The following is a 13898-nucleotide window of genomic DNA, read 5'->3' on the forward strand; positions in this document are numbered from 1 at the left end:
CTAATGAATGCCACTTATGCAAGCTAAGACAATTTGCACACTTACAGAAATGTAAAATGTAACAAACTATACAGAAAAGTGAAATATACATATATATTGTAAGGATAATTTAAAAAAACAATTATCCCTGTAAAAGAATTCTTTTATTAATTCATTTATTTTTATTAGAAAGGTGGATATACAGAGAGGGGGAGAGACAGAGAGGATCTTCCCTCCGATGATTCACTCCCTAAGTGGCTGCAACGGCTAGAGCTTAGCCAATCCGAAGCCAGGATCCTCTTCCGAGTTTCCCACGCGGGTCTCCCAAGGCTTTGGGCTGTCCTCGACTGCATTTCCAGGCCACTTTCACGCCGGGCACAAATTATTATTATTTTTTTAACATCAAACCTGTTTTCATGTATATTTCACTTACTGTGCAACAATTTATTCAGCTAGTGTTGAGTAATAGGGTGTCTAGGGGCTGGCACGCTGATTCACCTGGAGAATCCTCCACTTGTTAGTGCTGGCATCATATGTTGGTGCCAGTGTGTGCTTTGACTGCTCCACTGCCCATCCAGCTCCCTGATTGTGGCCTGGGAAAGCAGCAAAGGACAGCCCAAAGCCTTAGGACCTGCACCTGTGTGGGAAACCCAGACGAAGCTCCTATCTCCTTGGCTTCAGATTGGCTCAACTATAGCTGTTGCGGCCATTTGCGGAGTGAACCAGATGATGGAAGATGTTTCTGTCTCTCCTTCTCTCTGTGAATCTGACTTTCCAATGAAAATACATATATCTTGGGCTAGGCACGATAGCGTATGGTTAAAGTCCTCGCCTTGAACGCGCCAGGATCCCATAAGGACGTCGGTTCTAATCCTGGCAGCCCCGCTTCCCATCCAGCTCCCTGCCTGTTGCCTGGGAAAGCAGTCAAGGACGGCCCAAAATTTGGAACCCTGCACCTGCATGGGAGACCTGGAGGAAGCTCCTGGCTCCTGGCTTCGGATTGGCTCAGCTCCAGCTGTAGCAGCCGCTTGAGGAGTGAATCATCGGACAGAAGGAAGATCTTCCTCTCTGTCTCTCCTCCTCTCTGAATATCTGCCTTTCCAAAAAAAAAAAAAAAAAAAAGAAATACATGCATCTTTAAAAATAATAATAGTAGGGTCTGGCACGGTAGCCTAGGGCTAAAGGCCTCACCTTGCATGGGCCAGGATCCCATATAGGTGCCTGTTTGTATCCCGGCTGCTCTACTGTATACTTTTCTCTGCCAGTGGCCTGAGAAAGCAGTAGAGGACGGCCCAAAGCTTTGGGACCCTGCACCCGTATGTGAGACCTAGAAGAAGCTCCTGGCTCCTGGCTTTGGATAGGCTCAGCAATGGCTGTTGTGGCCACTTGGGGAGTAAACCAGTGGTTAGAAGATCTTTGACTGGACAGTAAGATGCTGGACTCTATGTTTGGTATACGCTTGCAATGGGGGAATCTCAACTGAACTTGAGCTGTGGTTATGCAACAAGGTGGAGGAATTCACCATGGTGGGAGGGTTTGGGGAGGGGTGGGGAGAACCCAAGTACCTATGTAACTGTGTCACATAATACAATGTAATTAATGAAGTAAAATAATAAATAATTAAAAGAAAAAAAAAAGATCTTTGCCTCTCTCCTTTCCTCTGTGACTCTGACTTTCTAATAATAATAATAATAATAATAATAATAATAATAATAATAATACAAGTAACCATTACTTTCTAAGTTGTAGATGCAACCATGGGGACATATGACCCCCCTCCGCCTGATGATTCACTCCCCAAGTGACCGCAATGGCTGGTGCTGTGCCAACCTGAAGCCATGAGCCAGAAACTTCTTCTGGGTCTCCCACACAAGTGCAGGGTTCCAAGGCTTTGGACCATCCTTGACTGCTTTCCCAGGCCACAAGCAGGGAGCTGGATGGGAAGCAGGGCTGCTGGGATTAGAACTGGCACCCACATGGGATCCTGGCGCATTCATGGTGAGGGCTTTAGCCGGTAGGCCACGGTGCCGGGCCCAAAAATTGTATATATTTTTAACGACTTTTTTAAATTGAAATGTCAGATATACAGAGGAGAGGAGATACAGTGAGGAAGATCCTCTGTCCGATGATTCACTCCCCAAGTGACCACAATGGCTGGAGCTGTGCTGATCTGAAGCCAGGAGCCAGTAGCGTCTTCTTGGTCTCTCATGCCGGCACAGGGTACCAAAGCATTGGGTTGTCCTGGACTGCCTTCCCAGGCCACAAGCAGGGAGCTGGATGGGAAGCGGGGCCACCGGGATTAGAACCAGCACCCATATGAGATCCCGGCACGAGCAAGGCAAGGACTTTAGCTGTTAGGCTACCACACCAGGTACTTAAAATTGTATTTGGTCCTTTTTCCACATGCTAATGTCTGATTTAATGGTTTTGAGGCCTCTCAGCTACCTATCGCCTGGATCTTTGCCCCTGTGGTCTCAGAGCTGTGTAATTTGGATGAGTGTGATGGAAAAATCTCTGGAAGGCTTTCAAATGGAAGAAGTATTCCTTGAATCTTTTCTCAGCATCGTAGGGTATGTTTTTTCCGCCGATGTTAACCTCACACCAACGAGCCCACTCTTCTCTTTGCTCATAGTGGCCAGGCTGGCTGGCCTGTGCCATGTTTCCTCTTTCCCCAAACCTGCCTGCACACCGCTGCCACGCCTCCATTCACTCCACCCACTTTTCTCCCCAGAGTCCCCCTTTTCTTTCCTCTAAGTTTCCAACCAGAGTGACTTGCAATTTGCATAGACACACTGACAGATTTTTGGAAGCGCTAAGGAAGTGTATTGAAGTAAACTGCCTTGATGTATAATTTTATACTTATTTGAAACTCCTAGTGCAAAGGAATATTCTAATTTCAGCACGAAACACCAATAAACCCTTGGATCAATCATCCAATCTGAAATTGTATATAAAGTGTAACAGGCAGCATAAATTGAAGAAAGGCGAGTGTTCTTGTTTTTACTTAGAAATAAGCTTCAGTTATGCCCATTCCTATGTGTAGTAGGATCTTTTCAATTAGAATTTGTGTTTACCATGCCAGCTGCCTGCTGCTCAGTCCCAGACTTCCTTCAGGGTGTGAATTTGGTAAACTTGAAAAAGCAGGAATTCACCCCGAAGGAATTCACGTGGCTATCTTAACTACAGTCCTGATTGTAGAAAACCGTGTTTTCAGTTAGAAGAGCCTCAGGAAATCAGATTGTGTCTATGTTGCCCAAATAGGAATCGCAGTTCAAAGTTAATATCCTGGTTTAGGGAGGGCAGGTGAGCCCCACGGCAGGAGACTGCGCCTACGGTTCTCATGGTTCACGCGAACAGAAAGGCTCCCCACCACAAGGCTCCCCCATGTAAAACGAGGGTTCGCCCTGCTCCTGCCGCAGATGGTTTCTGTTTAATATAGCCCTCCGCCCCCTCAAGTCTCCGTATTGCTCACTGCCGTAGTAACAGCGGATAGTAAGGGAAGGTAAGGACAGCACAGCGGAGTACATCGTCCAGGCTTATCTGTTGGCATAAGGAAAGCTTCTGGAATCCCATATTTATAACTGCTCTTCTGGAAAAAAAACCTGTATTTCTGGCTTATTCTAGCCCCATTTTTCTTTTACTTTTTTTTTAAACGTCCTGTAAGAGGTGGCTGAGAAATACTCGGATTATTTTTTGTCTCTTCATCAGCACAGGCTGAATTAAAATCTAGTTGTTGGGCTGTCGTGAAGCATTTTATTCTTCAAAATGTCACGGTTCTTTGTCTTACAGCTTTGTGTAAAGCCGTCCTGGTTTATTATTATTATTTAAAATGACGTTATAATAACGAAACTACAACTGGAATTGGATTATCACGAAGTTGAACTCCATTGCTTTTCCTCCACAGCCAGTGAAACGAAAGACTACCGTGCGCGGGCGGCGTCATCTCCCCGGGTCTCCACACACTCGCAGTGAGGGCGGATGGGGGAGCCGCGGGCGGCTGTGCCGGGGCACCCGGAGGCACGCCGCGGCTCAGCAGCGCGCCAGGCTCGGTCTCGGGGTACATTTTTTTGGTGTGTGTGTGTGTGTGTGTTTCCACAGCTTCCCCGGGGCCTCCGTCGCCCGGTGGTGCCCGGATCCCGATTCCGGATCTCTTTGTCCACAGCTTGCTTCTCTCCCGAGCCGGAGCCGGAGCCGGAGCCGGAGCAGCCGCTGGCTCGGCCGGCCGCCGCGTCAGAGCGGGCGGGGGGAGGGGCGGGGAGGGAGCCCCGGGCGGGGGGAGGGGCGGTGAGGTCAGCGGCGGCGGCGCGTCCGCGGGCGGAGGGGAGCGGCGCCTGCGCGGAGCGGGCCCCGTGAGTGGCAGCGGCGGCGCGCGAGGGGCGGGTGAGGGGCCGGGGAGCGGGGGGAAGGGGCGGGGGCCGGCGGGGCGGTCGTGCGTGTGTGAGTGTGTGTGTGTGTGTGTGTGTGTGGGCGGGCGGGCGAGACGGCGGCGAGTTGGAGAGGTCTGTGGTGCGGGTCGCCCCGGGGGAGCCCCGGCGAGGGCCTCGCGCCGCGGCCACGATCTTGTGTGTGTGTGTGTGTGTGTGGTGTGTGTGAGGGGGTACACGGCACACACGCAAAAAACTTCCTCCTCCCCTGCGCCGGGAGAGCGAGCGAGTGTGTGTGTGTGTGTGTGTGTGTGAGAGAGAGAGAGAGAGAGAGAGAGAGAGAGAGAGAGGGAGGCAGGGAGGGGGCGGAGGGGCCGGCGCTCGCGCAGCCCCGGAACCCACAACAACAACTGGAGCAGCTGTCAAAACTTCGCCGCCGCCGCCGGGGCCTGCGGGCGCGGGGGAGGGGCGGGACCCCCACGCCGCCCCGCCGAGCCCCCTCCCCGAGCCGCGCGGCTCCCCGTCCCTTTTTTTTTTTTCTTTTTCCCCCCTCTCCTCCCGCGGCGGGCGGCCCTGGGGGAGGGGCCTCGGGCGGGGAGCCCCTCGCGGCCGGCTCAGCCTCTCCGCCCCGCAAGCCGCCGGCGCCCCGCCCGGCCCCGCAGCCGCCCCGCCCCGCCCCGCCCGCCCGCCGGGCCCGGCCGGCCCGCCCCGCCCGCCGCCCCCCGCCGGCCCCTGCGCGCCGAGGTGCGCGCGCCCGCGCCGATGTGTGTGAGTGCGTGTCCTGCTCGCTCCATGTTGCCGCCTCGCCCGGTACCTGCCGGTGCCGCCGCCGCCGCCGCCGCCGGGGCTGCGGGCAATGCGAGAGGCTGAGCCGGGGAGGAGGAACCCGAGCAGCAGCAGCGGCGGCGGCGGGAGGCGCCCCCCAGGAGGAGGCCCCGGATCCATGTGTCTTTCCTGGTGACTAGGATGTCGTCGGAGGAGGACCGGAGCGTGGAGCAGCCGCAGCCGCCGCCACCGCCCCCCGAGGAGCCCGGAGTCCCGGCCCCGAGCCCCGCAGCCGCAGACAAAAGACCTCGGGGCCGGCCTCGCAAAGATGGCGCTTCCCCTTTCCAGAGAGCCAGAAAGAAGTAAGTTGAGTGCGGAGGGCGCCAGGCCGGGCCCGAGCTGTCACCGGGCGCCCGGCCCGCGGCCCCCCGCGCCCCGCGGCCCCGGGGGTGGGGGCGGGGCGGCCCCGGGCGGCGGCCCGGCCCCGCACTCTCCACTTTTTACTTTGGCCTTCTCGTTGCTGCTGCTGTTGCTGCTGCTGCTGCTGCTGCTGCTGCTGCTGCTGTGTTTTTTCCCCCCCTTTCGGGCTTCTCTCTCGCTCTCTTTCTCTTGTTTTTTTTGGGGGGGGCGGGGGAGATGGCGTTGATATTGCTGGGGAGATTCGTCTTGGCCTAGCAGGAATCATTTAAAAAACAAACAGCGACGCTCGCCCAGGTGTTTTCCCCATCGGACGAATTTCGTGTAAACTACAAAAGCCGTCCGCGCTCTCGGCAAACTCCGGAGCTGTCAAAACGCCGCGGCCGGGTGGGCTGGGGGCCGCGGAGGGGTGGCGGCCGGCAGGAGAGCGCCTTCTCTTTGTCAGCTTGTGTTCCTGGAACTTTTCGGGATCCCAGCCCTGTGTTTTCTTGTTTAATGATAGATTAGGAAGCCATTTGACTTCTTCCTCCACCCCCTCCCCCCACCCCCGGAGCCGCACTGCCCGGAGCACACAAACCCTGCTGTGTGCTGGTCCCCTCGCTCAGGTGGAAGCCACGCCAAGTTTGGGGGTGCCTTCCGTGGGGCCGACTGTGAAGAGCTGCGGGGGAGCCCTGCCTGGCTGACCCCCCGAACTCGCGGCGGAGGACTAGGCGTTTTTTCGTTGGTTTCCCAGCGTACCCCAGTGCCTTACGTGTCTAGAATGGTCTTTTTTTATTTTAATTTTTAATACCAAAGCGGATAAAAGACAACTTTTGCCTGTAAATTAAGAAATTCTTGCTAGCGCCAGGGAGTCCCTGGACTCTCCCGTGGGCCCTTCCTTTGGCTGTCTCTCCAAGTTGTAGGGTGGCATTTGCTGCTTACTCATTTCATTGTCGGACCTTCTCATGGAGCTGTCGCCAGTGGAGGGGTGTTGCTGGGACGTGGAGGAAGCCAACACGTTTATGGATGCGCTGTTTCTGTGGCTCGGATGCGTTCTTTTAGTAATAGTGTTGTTATGTTTAGTGATTTGGAGTAAAAAATGGTAGTGTTAACTGAGGCACAGCAGGCCTGGGGTGTGGGACACCTTTAAGCTCCTGACTGCGTGTGCTTGGCTTTGCCTTGCCTTGACTGTGAAAATGAGTCAGGGCCTTCACTTTGCTCCCATATTTTTTTGCTAGCCCTTTCCGAGCTGTGGCAAATCAGGAAGGCAACAAGTGCCAAGTATGCATTACCTGTAATAGGTTAGGTGGTTTTTTTTTTTTTTTTGAAACAGTTTGTTTATTTTGCAACTTATAATGTGGATGTAAAATGCCATTGCTACTTCTGTGTGAACTGAAATTTAGAGAAGCAAGGTGGAGTTTTAAGTAACGAAAGACTTCCCTGCCCCTTTTCAATCACTGGAAGCAAGTGAAATTAGCTTTAACTTGATTGCTTTGTATTTTCACTGTTTGAAAGGCAGTTTTCGCTCTTTCCGAAGGTATTTTTGAATTCTTACCCTAGAGAGCGCAGCCAAGTACTGTCCCATCCCTAGCCCGCCCCTCTTGTTGTAATGAGCTCATTTGTATGAGTGTGGCTCCTGGCTGCACCAGAATAGAAGTAGATTTATTAGAGTTTTTACCACCTTATTGTTTAAAATTTTCTCTCTCATGTTATGAATGAAAAAAGGTGGCCTTTTGAGAAGTTTGAAAATTTCCACAGGGGCGGGTATTGTTGGTTAAAGCCACCACCTGCTATGGTGCTTGTCTTTGCTGCCCCTGTTGTAATTCAGCTCCTTGGTAGTTCATTTGAGAAGGCCCAAGTACTTGGGCCTCAGAGCACATGTGGGGAAACTGGAAGAAGCTCCTGGTTCCTGGCTTCACATCGGCTCAGCTGGAGCCTTTGCCACCACTTAGGCTGCACACCAGTGGATGGAGGATCTCTCTGGTCTTTCCTCTGTAAATCTGCCTTTCCAGTAAAAATAAGTAAATCTTTAAAAAAAAAAACTGGGTTTCTTCTGAAAGGAATAGAATCATTTGTATTGTTAAAAAAATTTTTTTTTCATTTACTTAAATGGCAAAGAGAGTGACAAAGTAGTAGGTTGCCTTCCGTGTGCCTGTTCACTTCTCAGAGGACCGCAACTGTCAGGGCCGGGCTGGGCCAAAGCCAGGAGCCAGCAGCTCCCTCGGGGCTGTCTGAGTGACTGGCAGGAACACAGGTGCTTGGGCCGCCATCTGCTGCCTCTCGGTGTGCATTCGCAGGAAGCTGACCCTGAAGTGGAGCAGCCAGGACTGTGCTGTGGGGTGGAGAGGTCCTGCATCGCTCCCTGGCATCTGTCCTGCATCAGTTGTTTTAGAAACATGGGATTGGGATTAATATATCAAATGGGAAGCAGAGATGGTTTTTTCAGTTGTGCGTCTTTCTGGTATTCAAATTCATGGTGAAAAGACCCTGAAGTTACATGGTGAAGACCCTAAAGTGAAACTGATGTGTCACCAATGTGATGTAGGTTTGATTATGGAATTGGAAAGAATCCATCAAAGAAAGGGAAGCTAATATAGCTTGTGCAACAGAGTGGAGATAAGGGTTTTTCAATTGCTTGTGTAGTGGCTTGTGTTAAGATAGACATAATGCTTTATGACATTTTTGCTATTTTTTCCTTTTTTTTTTGTGACTTTGATGGAGTGAATTTTGTATGTTTGTCTTTGGATTTCACAAAAAAACATGCTTTGTACATTACACTTTGTTTGGATTTTGGTGTTTTTTTTTTTTTCCAAAGATTGATTTGGAAGGGCTACCGAGGAGGAGATGAAGGTCTTACCTGCTACTTCAATCCCCAGATGGCCACGGCGGCCAGTGCTGGGTCAGGCTGAAGCAGGGAGGCAGGAGGCAGGACCTTCTCTCTGGGTTTCCCGTATGTGTGCAGGGGCCAAGCATCTTGACCATCCTTCAGTGTTTTACCCGGGTATGTTAGCAAGGAGCTGCATTGGAAGTGCAGGACCCAGGAGAAGACCTGGCGCCCATGTGGGATGTTGGCATCACAGGTGGTGGCTTTTCATGCTAAATCACAGTGCTGGACCCTGAGTTTGGATTTTTACTAGCTAACTGAAATAAATATAACATTTTCTTCTTTTGTAATGGTAGCTAATTTTTCTTGTCATGTAAGCTGTGTTTAATATTAACCATGATTACTTGAAAATTGCATGTAGTACCTAAAGTCAAGAATTCTGAATTGAAGCTATTAATATTAGAGACAGAGTTTGTTAATTTTAACTTTAATTTTTATCAGACAGTGAGCAAGAGCATGCCCACTTGTTCACCCTCCAGATGTCTCTGGAGCCAGGTGTCCCACGTGGGCGGCAGGAGCACAGTTACCTAAGCCATCACCACTGACTGCCCGTGGACTCAGGACCAGGAGCTGGCTATCAAACCCAGGCATTCTGACACACGAAACTGGCATTGTTTGATTAAGATAATTTTGGGGGGAAGTCAGAGATACAGAGAGGGAATGAAAGAGACAGAGATCTTGTCTTTCCTGGTTCCGTTTCTCTGCAGTGGACAGAGCCGGGCCAGATATCTGTCAGGTTAAAACCAGGGGCCAAGAGCTTCATCAGGGTCACCAGCTTGAGTGACAGGGCCATCTTCTGCTCTTTGCTAGACCATTGAGCAGGGAGCTTGATCTGAAGTAGAATACCTGGAACTTGAACTGGGGCCCATTTGGGCTGCTGGTGTTGGCAAGCTGTGGCTGTAGTTACTACACTACAACATTGGCCCCAGAGGTGGAGTTTGAAAATTTGGGTGTAAGTATAAATAGAGGTGTTGGTATGGTGTTACAGTAGGCTAGGGAGCTGTCTGCAACACTGGCATGTTGGATGGAAGTGCTGATTCAAATCCTGGCTGTTCTGTTTCTAGTTGAGCTCCCTGCTAATGAGCTTGGGAAAGAGCTTGAGACCCTGACACCAAAGTGGGAGAACCGGGGAAGGCTAAGGTCGCATGACTACAGCCTTGACCAGCTGTTGTGGCCATGTGGGCTTGAACCAACAGATGGAAAATATGTAATTCTCTCCTCTCTCTCTTTTTGTTCCTTTTGAAATATTTATTTGAGGCCTGGAGCAGTAGCTTAGTGGCTGAAGTCCTCACCTTGAACATGCTGGGATCGCATAAGGGCGCTGGTTCTAATCCTGGCAGCCCTACTTCCCATTTAGTTCCCTGCTTGTAGCCCGGGGAAGCAGTTGAGGACGGCCTAAGGCCTTGGGACCCTGCACCTGTGTGGGAGACCCAGAAGAAGCTCCTGGTTCCTAGCTTTGGATTGGCGCAGCTCCAGCTGTTGTGGCCTTTTTGGGGAGTGAATCATCAGACAGAGGATCTTCTTCTCTGTCTCTCCCCTGTATATCTGACTTTCCAATAAAAAAATAAGTAAATCTTAAAAAACTATTTGAAATGCAGAGTCACAGAGAGGCCAGGCCAAAACCAGGAGCCAGGAACGTCTTCTGGGTCTTCCGTGTGGGTGCAGGGACCCAAGCCCTGGGCCTCCTCGTTGTTCTCCCAGATGCACTTGCAGGGAGCTGGATCTGAAGTGAAGCAGCCGGGACTCCAGTTGGCGCCCATATGGGATGTGAACCCTGTAGGAGGAGGCCCTTTCACCCATCAACTACTGTACTGGCCCCCTCTCTTTTCTTTATAAATAAATGAAATCTTAAAGAAAAAAAGTAAATAGGAACTTCCTTTTGCACATAATGCAGTTGTAAAATTTATACTTGTCTAGTAAGTTTTCCTAAGTTGCAAAGACCACTTAATTATTGGTTATTTGGAATAGCTCATGAGCTTCATGTGTATACATGTATACATATATACATACATATATATTAAACATTTATTTTTTTTGGAAAGGCAGATCAGATTTACCAAGAGAAGGATTGACAAAGATCTTCCATCCCAAATTTGCTTCAAACCCAAATTTGGGTTTACTTTCCAAATGGCCGCAACAGCCAGAGCTGAACTTATCCAAAGCCAGGAGCTTCCTCCAAGTCTCCCAACTGGGCACAGTGGCCCAAGGACTGAGCGATTTTTTGCTGCTTTCCCACTGTTAAGCAGGGAGTTGGATGGAAAGTGGAGTAGCTGGGACGAAAACTGTTGCCCATTTAGGATATTGGCACTGCATCTTGGAGGATTAGGTTGTGTTACCACCCCACCAGCTGCTGAGTCAACTATTTACATCCTGAACCAGTTTCTTTTCAGAGAACAGTTACTCTTATTAGGAAGCCACCTGAGCATTATTGTCTTAGAAGAATTGGACACAGTAGTGATATGGGGATCAGTAAACGAAGGCCGTGCAGCCGGTGGCTGGTGCTTGTCTATATTGGTGAGAGCCTTCCTCTCGTTGTCATACCTGGACAGAGTGACACAAGGCTCTACTGCATCAGAATAGATACATTTAATAAAATAGTGATTTGTAGTATTGATATTGTAATTAGTATTCACACTTTCTAATGTAAATTTGTAGTTTTTATGATAGAAGTTCTCTATGTTTTCAAGAAATAAGATGTGTGGAAACTTTGTGTGGTTTCAAGTCCCTGGCAGTTAATGGGCACTGAAAGGTTTTAAATGAGCTGATACCTGATCCATGACTGTCAGTCTCTCTCTCTTTTTAAAGATTTATTTTATTTTTATTGCAAAGTCAGATACACAGAGAGGAGAGACAGAGATGAAGATCTTGCGTCCGATGATTCACTCCCCAAATGGCCGCAATTGTTGGAGCTGAGCTGATCCAAAGCCAGGAGCTCGGGGCCTCTTTTGGGTCTCCTACGCAGGTGCAGGGTCCCAAGGCTTTGGGTCGTCCTCGACTGCTTTCCCAGGCCACAAGCAGGGAGCTGGATGGGAAGGGGAGCTGCTGGAACATGAACCAGCGCCCATATGGGATCCCGGCAGATGCAAGGTTAGGATTTAGCCACTAGGCTGTCACACTGGGTCCTGTCCTTAGTTTCTTACAGTTCATAACAAACTGTTATGTAGAATGATAAATTCTATAATAAAAGATTGCACAAGTGCAAAGGAGACTTAAGGGATCCTGAAGAGTGCAAACATGCTTCTGTAATTCTTCGATAGGATAGAGTTGAGGAACCAATACTTGCCTGTTATGTGCTAGGTACTTCTAGTGTTTACCAGATATTGCATTTACTTGATAATTAATAATCACATGTGGGCCCCACTGGTACGGTAGCCTAGTAGTTTAAGTTTTCACCTTGCATGAGCCAGGATCCCATATGGATGCTGATTTATATCCCAGCTCCATGTCCCATCCAGCTTCATGCTTGTGACCTGGGAAAGCAGTCGAGGATGACCAAAAGCCTTGGGACCCTGCACCTGCGTGGGAGACCTGGAAGAGGCTCTGGGCTCCTGGCTTTCAATTGGCGCAGCTCAGGCCATAGCAGCCCCTTGGGGAGTGAAATCAGCAGATGGAAGATCTTTCTCTCTGTATATCTTATTTATTTATTTACTTACTTATTTAAAGATTTATTTATTTTTATTGGAAAGACAGAGAGGAGGAGAGACAGAGAGGAAGATCCTCTGTCTGATGATTTACTCCCCAAGCGGCTGCCACGGCTGGAACTGAGACGATCTGGAGCCAGGAGCCAGGAGCCTCTTCCGGGTCTCCCACGTGGGTGCCGGGTTTCAAGGCTTTGGGCCGTCCTTGACTGCTTTCCCAGGCAACAGGCAGGAAGCTGAATGGGAAGCGGGGCTGCCAGGATTAGAACCGGTGCCCATATGGCATCCCGGCGCGCCCAATGGGAGGACTTTAACCACTACGCTATCGTGCCGGGCCCTTGATTTATTTGTATTTGAAGGTTTATGGTTACAGAGAGGAGAGAGAGCAGTATCCTCCACCTATTGGTTTACTCCCCAGGAGTTGCCCTAGTTTTGGGTAAGCTGATAGGAAGCTGAGAATCCCTTCCTCTGGTCGCAAGTGGGTTCAGGGGCCCGACTTGAACCATGCCCATAATGAGGGAGCTGAATTGGAACTAAAGCAGCCCTGAGTCAATTGCATCCTGCGCTGTAGGCTTAGGCTTAACCTGATACACCATGGCACAGGTGCCAGAGATGAGTGTTCGACAATAGATCCTTTCCTTTTCTAGGGGGTTTAAGGAGAAGGACATACTAGAGAAGAGGAATAAAGGAACTGTTTATGCAAGCAAATAACCATGTTCCTTTTCAGAAGTTTCACAGTTTTCAGCCGGCTGTGTGATCTTCAGATGCCTTCACTGCGCTTTGGTTGCCTTGTCTGTTAGGTAGAATTAACACCTATTTCACAGAGTTGGTGAGGAATTACACGAATGTGTCTACTGCATGGTGTCTGACATACAGAAAGCACCTTATCTCTATTCATTTGGTTAGCATTAAGTAGGTAGGCACAGAGTAGGGGAGAGTAGGCATAGAGTAGGTTCAGTTCAGTCTTGAGTGGTTCTTCATTGTGTTGGACTCGCAGGTCCTTTAGGGTACCTTGTCTTTGCCTGGGAGAACATATATGCTATACATAGATTTCAGTGTTCAAATTTTCTGAAATTTAAGGGGGCTCGTTGATTCTCCAGAACACATCGAGAAGTTTTGTAGGGGTTTTTAGCTCAGAATAAGAAAACTTCGTCCAAGAATGAAGTGCCCCATAAAGGAAATAATCCCAGATACAGAAGGGATGGAAATTTCTTTCTCTTCAAATTAGGAGCTTTGAAGGGAACAGTGTAGGATATAAGGGCAGCATAATACATTTTTGTTCTAGGAAAACAGGTGATGTTCAAGAGGATATTCGATTTTCAAAGTCTGCAGATGAGAGCTGGTGTTAGGCACAGCAACTTGTCAGTTGGGGTGCCTGCGTCCAGAGTGTCAGAATCCTGTCTACTAGGCTTTCCATGCAACTTTCCAGCTGATGTGCACCCTGGGCGTGTCAGGTGACAGCACACAGACTTTGCTTCCTACCAGCCGGGTGAAAAAGCTGCGTTCACTTTGGGGCTCCTGACTTTGGCCTGACCCAGCCTTTGGTGTTAGCTGCATTTGGAGAGTGAACCAGTGAATAGAAAATCTCTGTGCCCTGCCTTTCAAATTAAATAAAAGTAAATAAGAATTTAAATAAAAAGCAGATCCTAACAGTGTGTGCCTTGGAACTGCCACGGTGCTTAAGAGGAAGGTCATAGTAACCAAAGAGGAGGTGATGGCAAGATAGTTGGTTATCTTGCCGCTGCAAAGGTGTAAACAAAGCCCAAAAAAGGCGACCAGAAAAGATAACGTGGCAGACAGAAAAGTGCAAAAGGAGAGGAACAGCCAAAGGAAAACAGTCCAGGTGACTACCCAGAAAAGTAAAGACTTTCC

General features: G+C 49.7%; 1 protein-coding gene across 19 annotated transcripts in view; it reads left to right on the plus strand.

Moving 5' to 3' along the window:
- Nucleotides 1-4306: 4306 nt before the first annotated feature.
- The window catches only part of KMT2C (lysine methyltransferase 2C), a 227018-nt gene continuing 217426 nt past the window's right edge, over nucleotides 4307-13898 (plus strand). For 11 of the 19 annotated variants that reach the window (XM_058655084.1, XM_058655080.1, XM_058655083.1 and 8 more), the window contains exon 1: nucleotides 5135-5470. In XM_058655084.1, the coding sequence (XP_058511067.1) occupies nucleotides 5310-5470 (161 nt within the window). In that variant the 5' untranslated portion in view covers nucleotides 5135-5309. Of the gene's footprint in view, nucleotides 4360-5118; nucleotides 5471-13898 lie in introns of those variants that run through there. The other 8 variants (XM_058655086.1, XM_058655089.1, XM_058655091.1 and 5 more) reach the window with 4 other exon arrangements.

This window comes from Ochotona princeps, chromosome 25, assembly GCF_030435755.1.
Source record: "Ochotona princeps isolate mOchPri1 chromosome 25, mOchPri1.hap1, whole genome shotgun sequence".
In the NCBI taxonomy this organism is placed as follows: domain Eukaryota; kingdom Metazoa; phylum Chordata; class Mammalia; order Lagomorpha; family Ochotonidae; genus Ochotona; species Ochotona princeps.